This window comes from Ahaetulla prasina, chromosome 3 (assembly GCF_028640845.1).
Source record: "Ahaetulla prasina isolate Xishuangbanna chromosome 3, ASM2864084v1, whole genome shotgun sequence".
In the NCBI taxonomy this organism is placed as follows: Eukaryota; Metazoa; Chordata; class Lepidosauria; order Squamata; family Colubridae; genus Ahaetulla; species Ahaetulla prasina.
The window spans coordinates 224,845,747-224,861,961 of NC_080541.1; the positions used below are offsets into that span (position 1 = coordinate 224,845,747).

The 16,215-nt window shown below is 47.4% G+C and overlaps 1 protein-coding gene across 1 annotated transcript in view; it reads left to right on the plus strand.

Annotated features, from left to right (window-relative positions):
- SAMD10 (sterile alpha motif domain containing 10) overlaps positions 1–11,640 on the plus strand; it is a gene marked incomplete at its 5' end in the record, with an annotated part of 59,058 nt that extends 47,418 nt beyond the window's left edge. The window contains 3 exons of the mRNA XM_058176716.1: positions 4,840–5,008; positions 8,339–8,479; positions 10,769–11,640. Of these exons, the coding sequence (XP_058032699.1) occupies positions 4,840–5,008; positions 8,339–8,479; positions 10,769–10,917 (459 nt within the window). The remainder of the gene's footprint in view (positions 1–4,839; positions 5,009–8,338; positions 8,480–10,768) is intronic.
- Positions 11,641–16,215: the final 4,575 nt, after the last annotated feature.

Consider the following 16,215-nt stretch of genomic DNA (forward strand, 5'->3'; position numbering starts at 1 on the left):
CATTTTGCCAATTTGCAAAAAAAAAAACCAAACCAAAAATATATATGTCTCTAGGAAATTGCTAGTGAATTGCTGGCTACTTATAACTTGGTGACAAAGGAATTCTGGATAATGCCATTTTCTGCGGGCTCAGCACTTTTCAGGAAAAAATGCTGTCACTTTTGGGCACAGATTGTTTAGATCAGTTTCCAATTTGCCTTTGGAAACAAGTCAAGAACGCCGGTCCCTGCAAATTTCATTCTCCTCCAGTTTTACTTATCAGGATTAGTTAGATCCAGCCTGCCGTGAACGGCCAAGATTTAAAGGAAGAAGTTGTCAGCAGACAAAGGAGTAAAAAAAAAATAGAATGATTTAATAGTATAGGATGGAGAATAATGGATTACAGTTAGTCCTTGTTTAATAACCACAATTGGGACCAGCCACGTTAAGCAAAGCCATCCCTAACTGAGACCGCATCTCTGCTTCTGGTCTTACCTTCAGCTTTCCTTTGCTTTGCAAACCTGCAAAAACCATAAATGCAAGGATTGGTCATAAAATTACTTTTTCAGTACCATCGTAACTGAACAGCCACAAAAGGAGGCAGTCACGAAGTGAGGACTACCCATAAAGCTACCAAAAAAATCAGATTCCAATTAATAGTTAAGAATAAATCTCTTATTAACAACCTCAAAATGAGGTGAACAGCAACCGTAACGACGCATTTTTTTTTTTTAATCTGAATTTATATCCCGCCCTTCTCCGAAGACTCAGGGCGGCTTACATTGTTTAAGGCAATAGTCTCATCCATTTGTATATTATATACAAAATCAACTTGTATTGCCCCCCCCAACAATCTGGATCCTCATTTTACCTACCTTATAAAGGATGGAAGGCTGAGTCAACCTTGGGCCTGGTGGGACTCGAGCCTGCAGTAATTGTAATTGCAGGCAGCTGTGTGTTAATAACAGAGTGCATTAGCTTGTTGAGCCACTTCCCAGCCCTGTATACTGTACGCTCGCTTATAAAAATGTTGAATTAGTTAAACTTGTCTTTCTTTTAAGAGATGCAAACATAGTCATAAACACATAAAATGAGTACATAGAAATGGGGACAGTAGGGCAGGGATGGTAGGTGCGCTTATGCATGCCCCCTTAGGGCCCTCTTAAGAAACATGAAAGGTCCATGGTAGACAGTTTACAGTACAAGGTGTGGGGATTAGAGAGACTAACAGCAGGATCACGTAGAGTGTTCCAGACATTTCCTGCGCTATTGCTGAAGTCGTATTTTCTGCAATCAAGATTAGAGCGGATTAGATTTAGTTTGTCTCTATTGATAGCCCTCGTGTTATTGTGGTTGAAGTTAAAATAGTCATTAACAGGTAGGACGTTATGGTAGATAATTTTGTGTGTTAAGCTTAGGTCGTAATGTAGACGGCGTAGTTCAAGATTATCCAGGCCTAAAATTTCAATGTATAAGGAATTTTATTGCAAGCAGAGGAGTTGAGTACTCTTCTTGTAAAATATCTCTGGACCCTCTCTAATGTATTAATGTCCGAAATCCAGGTGTGGATTTCAGGCAGGTGAGCAGTATTCAAGGATAGCTCTGGCAAAAGTATAGCATTACCAAAGAGAAAACCTCGTAAAATAAGGTTGACAACTCTTAATGCCTTTTTAGCAATGTTATTACAGTGAACTCTGGGGCTTAGATCTTTTGAAATGAGAACTCCTAGGTCAGGGGTCTGCAAACTCGGCTCTTTTAAGACTTGTGGACTTCAACTCCCAGAGTTCCTCAGCCAGCAAAGTCACCTGGCTGGCTTTCATGGGACTTGAACTCACAGTCTCCCGCTTTCTAGCCTGCTGCCTTAACCACTAGACCAGGGTTCTCAACCTGTGGGTCGCGACCCCGTTGGGGGTCGAATGACGATTTGCCAGGGGCCGCCTAAGACCATCGGAAATATGGGAAGTATTTATTTATTTATTTTTCAAATTTTTATACCGCCCTTCTCCGAAGACTCAGGGCGGTGTACAGCAAAATAAAACACCAATAATCAAAAAATTTTAAAATACAATATCCAGTTAAAAATCTAATTCAATAGCTGTATGTTAAAAATATTAAATAAGAAAATTACAAAATTACAAAATAGATTAAGACCCCTATTAAAAGCCCACTAAAAACCCAGTGTTAAAATTAATCAATCAATTAGGCCAGCCCCGCTTGGTGAAAAAAGAAGGTCTTGAGCTCGCGCTTAAAGGTCCGAAGATCAGGGAGAAGACGGAGTCCCACTGGCAGATCGTTCCACAGGGCCAGAGCCCCCACAGAGAACGCTCTTCCCCTGGGGGCCGCCAGCCAACATTGGTTGGCTGACAGTACCCTGAGGAGGCCCTCCCTGTGAGAGCGGACTGGACGCACTAGACAATGGGAGGTACATGGTGGCAGCAGGCGGTCCCGTAGGTATCCCGGTCCCATGCCAAGTATACTTGGGAGTCGAAGAATCGCGCTCCAATGGTTGACTCCACAAGCCAGCTGCAGGCTCTTCAAATCGCTAGCCGAATTCGGCTTCAGGCGCGATGAATTAAAAAAGAGAGAAATCTTTGCTCTGACGTCTCCCTCTCAAGCCAGCTGCAATCGCTCCCCATCGCTAGCCTAATCTGGCTTCAGGCGCGATAAACTTAATAGGGGAGGAGTCTCCGCTTTAATGCCTCTGTCCTCAAGGCAATCGCAAGCAGTTCAGATCGCTAGCCAATACAGCTTCAGGCGCGATAAATTCAAAAAAACAGTTTGCCGCTTTTTTTCCCCTTCTGCGGTTGCTGAGGCGTGCTGAGATCGGTTGGGGTTGCCACATCGTGGGGAATTGTATTAAAGGGGTCGCAGCACTATAAAGGTTGAGAACCATTGCACTAGACCAAACTGGCTGCCTTGCTTGCTTTCAAATCATTTCGAATGTTTGCTTTCAACCATTTGGTCTCCCAACACAAAAACAAAACAAAAATCCTATTTTTCAAAACTGTTACATTTTATTTGCATAAAATATCATATTTATATAAGCCCTGAAAAAAATAGGTGTTTCTACGTAGCTGGGATAGCCTCATTATCTTGGGAATGTGTTCATGCTACCCACTTAACCTGATAGCTGAATCAACCCACTTTCTAGTTTTGTACAATTTGTCAAACCAGAAACTGATACAGATCAACAGAGTTGGAAGGGACCTTGTAGGTCATCTATCTAATCTCCCACCCAAGCAGGAGACTCTACAACATTTCTGACAAATGGCAGTCTAATCTCTTCTTGAAAGCTTCCAGTGATGAAACTCCCACAACTTCTGAAGGCAACTTCTGTTCCATGGGTGGATTGTTCTCAATGTCAGGAAATTCCTCCTTATTTCCAGGTTGAATCTCTCCCGGATCAGTTTCCATCCATTATTCCTTGTCTGGCGTTCAGGTGCTTTGGAAAATAGATTTCCAAAACAAATGAACACACTAAAAATTATCCAATCTTCACATCTAATGCAAATATGGCAAGTTCCTCTTGCATGAATTGTTACAGTTCCAAAGTAATAATAATAATATCAGAGTTGGAAGGGACCTTGGAGGTCTTCTAGTCCAGGCAGGAAACCCTACACCATTTCAGACAAATGGTTATCCAACATTTTCTTAAAAATCTCCAGTGTTGGAGCATTCACAACTTCTGCAGGCAAGTTGTTCCACTGATTAATTGTTCTAACTGTCAGGAAATTTCTCCTTAGTTCTAAGTTGCTTCTCTCCTTGATTAGTTTTTTATTTTTTTATTTTTTTTATTTTTATTTATTTTTGTCACAACATTATATACAAGCACATATATTGAAAGGAAACAAATAGGACAGGAACGGTAGGCACTTTTGTGCACTTATTTGTCCACCCATTGCTTCTTGTTCTACCCTCAGGTGCTTTGGAGAATATCTTGACTCCCTCTTCTTTGTGGCAACCCCTGAGATATTGGAAGACTGCTATCATGTCTCCCCTAGTCCTTCTTTTCATTAAACTAGGCATACCGAGTTCCTGCAATCGTTCTTCATATGTTTTAGCCTCCAGTCCCCTAATCATCTTTGTTGCTCGTAAAGTAAAGTAAAATAACCCATCCGAATAACAAAATAACAATAACAAGAGAGTTGGAAGGGACCTTGGAGGTCTTCTAGTCCAACCCCCTGGTCAAGTAGGAACCCGAAACCATTTCAAACAAGTGGTTGTCCAATCTCTTCTTCAAAACCTCCAGTGTTGGAGCACTCAAACCTGCTGACTTTTTAAAAAAAATGTTTGATCCCTCACATCCAGGACATAAACTGTTTTAACTCCTACCCTCAAAACGACGCTATAGAGCACTGCACACCAGAACAACTAGACACAAGGACAGTTTTTTCCCGAAGGCCATCACTCTGCTAAACAAATAATTCCCTCAAACTATTTACTAAATCTGCACTACTATTAATCTTCTCATCATTCCCATCACCAATCTCTTTCCACTTATTACTGTATGACTGTAACTTTGTTGCTGGCAATCCTTATGATTTATATTGATATATTGACCATCATTTGTGTTGTAAATGTTGTACCTTGATGAACGTATCTTTTCTTTTATGTACACTGAGAGCCTATGCACCAAGACAAATTCCTTGTGTGTCCAATCACACTTGGCCAATAAAATTCTATTCTTCTTCTTCTTATTATTATTATTCTTGATGCAAGAATAAACATTGGTGCGTAAATGTTCTATTTAGGAATAAACATTGGTGCCAAATTCTTCAAAACTCCAGTTTTGTAACACTGCAAATTCTATGCTCTGTAATGCCGTTCTTTGCTCTTTTCTTCCTTCTTTGATACTATTAGAGCCGGACTTATGAACACTATGGGATCTACCACACCAGCCCTACCTTAGGGAGCCTTACCAAGCCAGTGGTGCTATGGACCCAGCAGGATGTGTGCAAATGGCTGAAGAAGCATTGCCCGCACAATTATCTCATCTACGTGGAGGCCTTCTCACATCACGCTATCACAGGTAGGGCATTCGTCAGGGCACGCTGAAGAATGGCAATGTCGTGTCCTATCCCCCCTCCGACGACCGGGTCAAGGAAGTCCGTATCAAACGTGGCAACGAAGCCTCTGCAGTTTGCCAGATTCCTTCGAGGTTTCTCAGGGCAGGCAGGAGTCCAAGTTGTGACTTCAGCGATAGAGTCCGATATCAGCAAACTAGATGAGACTTTGCTTGCCTCAAGGTTGGAATGCCAAAAGCAGGCCCTTTATATAGGTTGTGTGGTGTGGCTCCATGACTCAGCATTTATCCAGGCCTGCCCCTCCCTTCCTTCTGCTGGCGTCGCCTCTCAGATCTCCGGAAGCGAGGATCCTCCCACTTTGAAATCTCTTCAGCTGGATCTGTTGTCAGTAATTCCAGCACGTGGCTGGCTTCCTGCTCACACGCTGTAGGAGTGAAGTTTATCGGGCTTCTCTCTTCACTCCTGACATCCTCTCCGGGCATGGGGCCAGGGCCAGGGCTGGAGGCTTGACAGGCCGTTCATCTTCATTAACAGACTCCGAGTCTGATAACAGGCCCGGGTGGAGAGGAGGGAGGATGAGGCACAACAGGCAAAGCCGTGGACAATCAACAGGTCCTATTATCCTTGGCCAGGATACAGATTAAGATATAGGTTAACAGAGTTGAAAGGGACCTTGTAGGTCATCGTCCAACCCCCCCTCCCACCCAAGCAGGAGACCCTACACCATTTCTGACAGATGGCAGTCCAGTCTCTTCTTGAAAGCCTCCAGTGATGAAGCTCCCACAACTTCCGAAGGCAACTTCTGTTCCATCGATTGATAGTTTCTCACTGTCAGAAAATTCCTCCTTATTTCCAGGTTGAATCTCTCCTTGTTCAGTTCCCATCCATGGTTCCTTCGTCTGGCCTTCAGGATGACTCTGTAGTTTAGCTTGGGGTTTGTTTGTTTTCCCTGACTTTCCTGTTTTATTTTCGATGGTTGGTTGGTTTTCATTCATTCAGTTGGGACGGCCTAGAATTAAATATAGGTTATCTTCTGTCCCCACTGGTGTGTTTCCAGAATGGCAGGAAAACAAATATAGCAGGAGATGAGGAATCAATACAGAATTGGGTGAGGCGTAATGCCTTTGTTACATGTCTATATGTGTGTGTGAGTGAGTGGTTCTTTGATTATTATTGCTTTAAAACTTTTCCCCTCCATTCACGAAGAATGAGCCCGTCATTGCCCCAGGGGCCATAATAATAAAACACTAATGGAACCACTCACTCAATTCCTTCTGCTGGAAATAAAGACAGCTTCTTGAATTGGAAGCAGAGGAAGTGGGAAAAACGGGAGATGTGATAAGGCCGCTGTGCCGAACGGCCCCTAGCGACGAAGAGCGAGGCATGATGGGAAACTCCCGATGCCTTCCTTGGGGGATGCGCGGCGGATTGCCTCCGTCCGCCAAGGGGGGGGTCCCGCAAAACGAGCTTGGATGGAAGATAAAAGCTTGGAGAATCCGGCCTGAGGAAATGAATTCCTTCAAGAAGTCATCGGTCTGGACCAGGGGTCTGCAAACTTGGCTCTTTTAAGACTTGTGGACTTCAACTCCCAGAGTCCCTCAGCCAGCAAAGCTGAAGTCCACAAATCTTAAAAGAGCCAAATTTGCAGACCCCTGGTCTGGACAGAGCTGCATTATTGACTGTGGTAGGGGAGGCCTTTCTCAAGAGCAAAGGGCTATCAAGAACACCTCCAAAGAGACCCCACGTTTGGTCTTCCAAACACAGATAAGCCTCGTCTTACCACAGTTCATTTCATGACCACAGTTCATTTCATGCTCTGGTTACGTCTCGGCTGGATTACTGCAATGCTCTCTACATGGGGCTGCCCTTGAGGTGCACCCGGAGGCTGCAGTTAGTCCAGAATGCAGCTGCGCGAGTAGTAATGGAAGCCGCTCGAGGCTCCCATGTAACACCACTGCTCCGTAGTCTGCACTGGCTTCCTGTGGTCTTTCGGGTGCGCTTCAAGATTCTGGTTACCACCTTTAAAGCGCTCCATGGCTTAGGACCCGGGTACTTACGAGACCGCCTGCTGTTACCGTATGCCTCCCACCGACCAGACGCCTCACAGAGAGGGTCTCTCAGGTGCCGTCCGCCAAACAATGTCGGCTGGCGGCCCCAGGAGTAGGGCCTTCTCTGTGGGAGCATCGGCTCTGGAATGAACTCCCCCCTGGCCTACGTCAAGTGCCTGATCTTCGGACCTTCCGTCGTGAGCTAAAAACATATTTATTTACTCAAGCGGGACTGGCATAATAGTTTGATTTTATATTGGGGTTTTATTAATATTTTAAATTTTAAATTCATTTTTAACTATCAGCCGTTTAGTAATTGCTATATTTTAATTCCTTTTAATTGTATATATCTTGTATTTTATTTCTGGCTGTACACCGCCCTGAGTCCTTCGGGAGAAGGGCGGTATAAAAATTTAATAAAATAAAAATAAATAAAATAAATGACCGTTTGAAGTTGCAACAGCACCAAAAAAAGGGACTTATGGACGTTTTTTTCAGACTTATGACCATTGCAGCGTCCCCATGGTTGCATGATCGAACACAGCGATCAAGCAAACTTACATATTGGAATGTTGCTTAGAAGTGTACATGTAAACCGATGAAAATAAACAAATCAAAGTGCCCAAAGTCACCCAGGTGGCTTTCATGGCTAAGGCGGGACTAGAACTCACAGTCTCCTGGGGATTGGCCCAAAGTCACCCAGCCGGTTTTCATGGCTAAGGCGGGACTAGAACTCACCGTCTCCTGGGGATTGGCCCAAAGTCACCCAGCCAGTTTTCATGGCTAAGGCGGGACTAGAACTCACCGTCTCCTGGGGATTGGCTCAAAGTCACCCAGCCGGCTTTCATGGCTAAGGCGGGACTAGAACTCACCGTCTCCTGGGGATTGGCTCAAAGTCATCCAGATGGCTTTCGTGCCTCAGGCAGGACTAGAACTTACTGTCTCCTGGGGATTGGCCCAAAGTCACCCAGCCTGCTTTCATGGCTAAGGCGGGACTAGAACTCACTGTCTCCTGGGGATTGGCCCAAAGTCACCCAGCTAGTTTTCATGGCTAAGGCGGGACTAGAACTCATCGTCTCCTTGGGATTGGCCCAAAGTCATCCAGATGGCTTTCGTGCCTCAGGCAGGACTAGAACTTACTGTCTCCTGGGGATTGGCCCAAAGTCACCCAGCCAGCTTTCATGGCTAAGGCGGGACTAGAACTCACAGCCTTATCGACTACACCAAACCACAAGAGCTTTCTTTGAGCCGGGTGGAAGAGCCATTCTTTTGCTTCCCTTTTGGCAGGTCGGGCCCTCTTGCGGTTGAACGGGGAGAAGCTGCAGCGCATGGGGATTATCCAGGAGTCTCAGCGACAGGAAGTGCTCCAACAGGTGCTGCAGCTTCAGGTGCGGGAGGAAGTCCGCAATTTACAGCTTCTCAGTCAAGGTAGGACAAGCCGTCTGTCTCTAGGCCCACCTTTAAACCCATCCGGGCTAAAAGCAGTTAATGGAATCGCTTCCTTACATTGCATCAGGCAGAAATTCAACAGATGGAGCTAACAAATCCCGCCATTCCCTGCCTTGATTAGTTGCAACCGCGGCTTCTCATTTTTCCCCAGATGTTGCAAACCGCATTCTTTCTCTCCCCTTTTGCCTGCCTGGTTTTATTTGAGATTTAGATTTTTTTGTAAATCTTCAGTGGCACAAATAATCCACTCAGACACAACCAATGTCCTGGGAATCCACACATCTTCAATTTACCAAGGTTGAGAAAGATCGACTTAGAAAACAAGGCTGCTGAACTAGACGAATCAGGCAGCCCAGGGGTGTTGTGTCTGCGCCCCCTCCCCTCCCCCCGAGCTGGGCTCCCTGCCAGAAAGTGACTTGGAAAGTGAGGGGGAAGGGCCGTCAAGATTTAACTCGAGAGCACCAGCTTCCCTGGCTCAGCTCCAGGAGCCAGAGGCAGGCCAGATGGAGGAGATAACGAGGCCTCCGTCCCCTGACTTTTTCCCCCACCCCAGGCCACGCCTCCAGACCCAGCTGATGGCAATCAGGCCTGGCTGAACCCTAGGTTTCGTAGGCAGGAGAGGCGGGAACAATAGAAGCAGGGGTGGGGCAGACCTAGGAAGTGCTGAGTCATGGAGCCACAGAATATAAAAGCAGCTAGGGCTGCTATGCCTCTTCGTAGCAGGCAAATCAACTGCTTGACTAGAGCTGAAGTACTGTTTGTTGACTCATCAGCATCAAGGGAGATAACAGAGGCACTTGGCATACGCTCGCTAGTTTGCTGCCAGAGCTGATAGTGCCGGCTAATTAAGCCATCGCTCGGACTGAGGCGAGGGGGACAGAACAAGGGGTGTCAAACTCAAGGCCCACGGGCCAGATCCAGCCCCACGGGGTGCTTAAATCTGCCCAGAGGAGATGGCCTGGAAACCGCAAAGGACGGGCCCGCGGTGTCTCTGCCAGCGAAAACAGAGCTCGGGAGCCCGTTTTCGCTGGCAAAGCACTCGGGCCCCCACAGGCACCCCCTGAAACGAGTGATGTCAAGCTGGCCATGCCCACCCTGGCTACGCCCCCTCAGACCCCCCCCCCCCAGGTCAAACACGTCCCTGATGCGGCCCGCAATGAAACTGAGTTTAGACACCCCTGAGGTAGCCGATCCAGCTGAGCATAGTTTATCTGTCTTCTGAATTCATGGGGAAGTTTGGGATGGGAGTTGCGTAACAGGTAGCAACTCGCTAAAGGGGTTACTAAAAGAGGGAAGGAGGAGAGAAGAAAGAAATGGTATTTTCGTAGGCGGGTCTTCCCCGACGCAGCACCCTCCAGATGTTGTGGGACTTCATGAAGTCTTTGAGTTGAGCTTGACTTGGGTTTCTAGAGTTTTCGTAATAGCACCACAGAAGCTTCCCGGATGGGTCTTGGACTTCCCAATCTAAACTGGGAATTTCCTCATGGTCTCCTGCCCAAGCTGATTGGGATTTCCTTGTGGTCCCCTGTCCAGAGGCAAACCACATCTAATTTGAAAGCGGGCCCTCCCTTCATCTCTCACGAACTATAACAGTGTTGACGAACCTTGTCGGCACCGAGGGCCCAAACTGGAGACCAGCTGCCCTGTGTGCATGCCTACTTTTTGGGCTGCTTTCAGGCCATTTTATGGGCCGTTTTCTTGCCATTTTGGAGGTCTTTTTGATGGAAAACGGCCCAAAAAAGGCTCAGAAAGAGCCTGGAAAACAGCCCCCAAAACAGCCCAAAAAAACAGCTTGGAAAATGGCCCAAGAAAGGCCTGAAAACGGCCCCCAAAATGGTCTGTTTTTTGGCCATTTTCCAGGCCATTTTTGGGCTGTTTTTCCGGCGCCCGCGAAATCCAGCTGGCTGGCGTGCATGTGCCGTAAACCAGAAGAGCAGCTGGCAATGGCACACGTGCCCACAGAGAGGGCTTTGCGTACCACCTCTGGCATGGGTGCCATAGGTTCACCATCATGGAACTATAACATTGTGGGGAAACCAGCCCCATTGAAAGGTTAGGGGCAGCTGCCCTACAGTTTTCTCTCTTTAACTCTTCTGCCTTCTCTGTTTCTCTGCTCCGTCTCCGTCTCTCTCTCTCTCTCTCTCTCCTTCGCTCCTTGTCTCCCCCCCACTTTCCCCGTTTTTCCTTCCTGTCCCCCACTCCTCGGCGTCTGCTCCCCACCTTTCTCGCTTCCATTTGGCTGGTCTCCCCCATCCCCCATTGCCTCAGCATCGATCTCCTTCTTCAAAGTTCTTTGGCCGCCCAGCTCGGAAAGCTCACCGGATGGAGCTGTGCGTCACCAGGAGAAATACGATAGTGGACTTCGTTTCCCAGAATTCCTCAGGCCGCAGGCCCTTGCAGGGAACCCTGGGAGTTGAAATCGATACTCGTCGGGCCAATCCTCCAGGTTGGGAAAGCTGCCCCAGGACCTCGGACAGCTCCTGTTAACTTCCTTGGCCAAGTACATTTAGTCCTCGACTTACAACACTTCGTTTAGTGACCAAGTTGCAACGGCCCTGAAAAAAAAGGGACTTAACGACTGTTGTTCACACTTACGACCGTTGCAGCATTCCCCGCGGTCACATGATTTACATCCGGCTACTTAGCAACCGACTCGTATTTACGACGGTTGCAATTTCCCGGGGTCACGTGATCCCCTTTTGCGACCTTCTGACAAGCTGGAAGCCAGATCCGCTTAACAACGTATTGTTACCTAATTTAACAATGTGCGGCGATTTACTGAACAGCCGTGGCAAGAAAAGCCGTACAACGGGGGCAAAAATGCTCGCTGAATAAAATTCCCCCGCTTAATGCAACGTACGTTCCTGGCTCCATTGTGGTTGTAAGTCGAGGACTACCTGTACCCCATTCCTGCAGGAATGGCCGGCCAGAGGAACATTTATCCCATGGCTGACCCGTCGTTTTGCTTCCAGCACATGATGCTCTGCCCCCTAATGTTGCAAGGAATATGGTGCCCACACCCCCTACCCTTCGTGTGTCTCTTTCGCATGCCTTGGTCTGTCGCTGCAGCTTCTTCTGTACTTATTCCTTCTGTTCTTCTTTTTTCCTCCTTAACCCCCCCACCCCCACCCCTGTCTCCCTTTTCCAGCCTCTTTTGGAAGTATCTCCTAACCCCTCCTGACGTATCCCTGAGGTTTTGCTGAGCTGTTCGTTGCGCCGGATGATATGGACTTTTGCGCATGGCCAGCTCAGTCGCATGCTGGGGTGTTTAGAACAGGACCGACTCCAGAACTGTTTCCTTTGGGGTGTCTCCCAATCTCCCCCACTCCCTCCTCTCTTTTAACCCCTCCTTGTCCATGTAGAGACCAGCTCTCCTCTGGTTGAGAAATCCCGACCCGCCAACGTTCCATCCTCAGGATTAATCAAGTACAACTTGACGACGTCCGATTGCCGCGTGACATTTTCCCCTTGAGCAAACGTGGGCTTGCCAGAAGAACCTTCTCACGATGCCCCGTTTGAAGGATACCAGACGTTGGCCAAGCAACCGAGTTTTGCAAATAGCCCCGGGACTCGCGTCGTATCTCCGATCTCTGAGCTGGGCAGAGTTTGGCTTTCCCAGACCGATTATGGAGCGGATCCCAACAGGCAGAGAGACTTGAGCCCCTGGCAAAGAGGCCCCGGGTTCAAAATCGGCTTTTATGACGGACGAGTGCCATCGGGTGAGCCAGTTCCAGCTTGGACCTCAAACTGGAGTAAATCGGATCTGAGCTCCGAAGTTGTTTTAAAAATGACCAGGTTGCAAAAACGTTTCCAAACGATGCTCACACTTCCTTATTACGGAGGATATAAGAGTGATGAGCACAGAATCATGCTTCATGTTGCTACTCTGTGAGAAACAGATGCATTTGGGGGTTGGGGGGTTGGGAGGGGGGGGGTGGAATGGGGGAAGGGGTGGCAATTCCACCATTGGATGGATCCTGGAACGGTGAACGCAAAGTGTCCCAATGTGATTTCCCTAGACGTATAAATATTCATTCATTTCACAGAGAGAAGCCGATTGGTAACAAATGGGAAGGGGGAAAGCCGGAAATAAGACGGGGGTCTCCTTTGCCAAACAAGGAGAATAATTAGACAGGGGAGGCAGGTGGGTGGGGGGTTTTCCGGGCTGCAAAAGATGTCTTGATGTTCCTCCTTCACACTATTTGGGGGAGAATATTTGGCATCAGTCATCAGTAACAGAGTTGGAAGGGAAGATTCTTCTCTGGTAATATTGTACTACTAACTAGAGCATACAAAACCTTTGCTAGACCAATCCTTGAATACAGCTCGTCTGTCTGGAACCCGCCCTGCATATCGGACATAAATACAATTGAGAGAGTCCAGAGATATTTCACAAGAAGAGTCCTCCACTCCTCTGCTCCCAATAAAATACCTTATGCCACCAGACTCCAAATTTTGGGCCTAGGCAATTTAGAACTATGCCGACTTCAGTCGGACCTAAGCGTAGTACATAAAATAATCTACCACAATTTCCTATCTGTCAATGACTAACTGTAACTGCGAGAAGGATCTTGGAGTCCTAGTGGACAACCATTTAGATATGAGCCAGCCGTGTGCAGCAGCTGCCAAAAAAGCCAACACAGTTCTGGGCTGCATAAACAGAGAGATAGAATCAAGATCACGTGAAGTGTTAATACCACTTTATAATGCCTTGGTAAGGCCACACTTGGACTATTGCATTCAGTTTTGGTCGCCACAATGTAAAAAAGATGTTGAGACTCTAGAAAGAGTGCAGAGAAGGGCAACAAAGATGATTAGGGGACTGGAGGCTAAAACATATGAAGAACGGTTGCAAGAACTCGGTATGCCTAGTTTAATAAAAAGAAGGACTAGGGGAGACATGATAGCTGTGTTCCAATATCTCAGGGGTTGCCACAAAGAAGAGGGAGTCGGGCTGTTCTCCAAAGCACCTGAGGGTAGAACAAGAAGCAATGGGTGGAAACTAATCAAGGAGAGAAGCAACTTAGAACTAAGGAGAAATTTCCTGACAGTTAGAACAATAAGTGGAACAACTTGCCTGCAGAAGTTGTAAATACTCCAACACTGGAAATTTTTAAGAAAATGTTGGATAACCATTTGTCTGAAATGGTGTAGGGTTTCCTGCCTGGGCAGGGGGTTGGACGAGAAGACCTCCAAGGTCCTTTCCAACTTGTTGTTGTTGTTGTTGTTGTTATTATTATTATTGATTACTTCAGCTTCAACCACAACAATATCAGAGCAAATAATAGATACAAACTCAAGGTAAACCGCTCCAAACTCGATTGCAGAAAATATGACTTCAGCAACAAAGTGGTCAATGCCTGGAATGCACTACCTGACTCTGTGGTTTCTTCCCCAAACCCCCAAAACTTTAAGCTTAAACTGTCTACTGTTGACCTCACCCCATTCCTAAGAGGTCTCTAAGAGGTCTATAAGTGCATAAGTGCACCCGCGTGCCGACTGTCCCTGTCCTAATATTCCTTTTTACTTACCCTTTTCATGTATCCAAATGATGTTTATGCTTTTCACTAAATGAACTATTGCAAGCGGAGGACCACTTATAGTAGAACTGTCGGTGGGCTTCTGCCTCGGTTCTCCAAAACAATCCTGTCACCTATCAGAAGAATGTGATCTTTTTCCTTCTGCACTCACACCAGCCCGAATGTATGCACAGCTGCTGGGATAAAACTTAAGATGGTGGTTAATTCCTTATGCAGATAGATACAGGTAGTCAGTCAATCAGAATAGAGCTGGAAGGGACCTTGGAGGCCTTCTAGTCCAACCCCCTGCTCAAGCAGGAGGCCCTATACCCGTGATGGCGAACCTATGGCATGTTGGTGGGCACGTGAGCTCAGCTCCATTTTTGGGCCTTCTGGGCCCACTAGAAGTAGGGGAACAGGCTGTTTCAGGCCTCCGGAGGGCCTCGGGGGGGTGGGGAAGGCTGTTTTCGCCCTCCCCAGGCTCCTAGAAAGACTCTGGAGCCTGGGGAGTACAAAAAATGGGCCCAGCACCCCATTGCGTGCCAAAAGCGGGGGAGGAGGGTTGCAGGGGGGCCATGCATGTATGAACGGGAGGGCAGGGCAGGGCGCATAGAATTATGGGTGTGGGCATGCGCAACCCCCCCGCGTTCCCCCCACTTTTGGCACGCAATGGCCAAAATGTTAGCCTATACCATTTCGGACAGTCTCTTCTTAAAAGCCTCCAGTGATGAAGCACTCACAACTTCTGGTGGCAAGCTGTTCCACCGGTTAAATGTTCTCCTTGTTAGGAAGTTTTAAGTTTCTCCTCAATTCCGGGTTGCTTCTCTCCTTGCTTCGTTTCCATCTATTGTTTCTAGTCCTCATGTTTATGATGGTTGCAGTATCCTGTGATTACATGATCACCTCTGATGACCTGCTGACAAGCCAGGTCGATGGGAAAGCCAGATTCGCGTAACAACCCGTGTTCACTACGTAACAACAGCAGCGTTTCGCTTAACCATCGGTGGCGAGAAAGGTTGTAAAACGGGGCAAAGCTCCCTTAAGAACTGTCTCGCTTAGCCACGGAAAAATTTGGGCTCAATTGTAGTCGTAAGTCGAGGGCTAGCTTGACGCCCACACCCCAGAAAGTGAGGGCTTGGGTGGACGACTCTGAAGAAACGTCAGGAAACGATTTGAGTGAACATCCCCTGGCAAGCCCCAAAATCGGATTTCTTGAACTTTCCCCTGTTGCTTTTGAGGTTTTTGAGTTACGAGGGGCTTCCTCTGTGCATATACAGACTGTTGTGACCCAGGCCCAAGTTGCTAGTAGTAAACTCAAGCCAGTTCAAAAACAAACAGATTTTATTAGAACAGCTGAGAATTAACTCATTGTCAGTGTCGTCCAAACGAAATCAAAGCAAATTCTTCATAATACAATTCTTCAGTCTTATCACCAACCTTGGTCTAATTAGGCAAACTGCCAAAGGCTTTTCTTGGCAAAAGTTCAAAAGCAGAAGACGCCAACAAGAAATAAATGCAGCAAGACAAGGAGCAAGGCTATCAACATTGTTTTCCGACAAAGAGCCCAAGAGCCGTTGCTGGTCTTTTAAGCCTTATGGGAAGGGCCAATCATCTCTTGGCCCTACTCCCGAGTGTTCCTCTTTGCTTGAGCTGCTCTTGCCTTCTGGCAGCTCTTCTCATACGTGCATTAGGAACAGGACCCTCCTGTTCCTCTGCCTCACTACTGTCAGCCTCTGGAGGCTCCAGAGTCCGCACATCACTCCCAGATGGCCCTGGCCCCACCTCTGCCTCCGACGCAGAGCCCTCATCCGGGCCTTCCCCAGCCTCCAGGACTGGCCCATGTTCTTCCTCAGCCTCATCAGTGTCAGACTCCGCTACCACCTCCGCAGGCTGCTGGCGGACCACAACACACCCCATGAAGGTAACCCTGGTTTAAATAAGAATTCCCTAATGCTAGGAAGTGCAGATTTTGCAGAGAAAGCGAGGAAGAACTCTTAACGTCTGCAAAGTACCTGTCGTGTCCCACTCCTCCGCTGACGGCCGGGTCAGGGAAATCCGAATCAGGCGTGCCTCTGCAGCTCTGCCAAAGTCCTAGCAAAGTCCTCAGGGCAGGCAGGAGACCAGAAAGTGACTTCAGCAAGATATGTTAGACTTTGCCTGACTCAGAGAATGCCAGAAAGCAGATCCTTTATATAG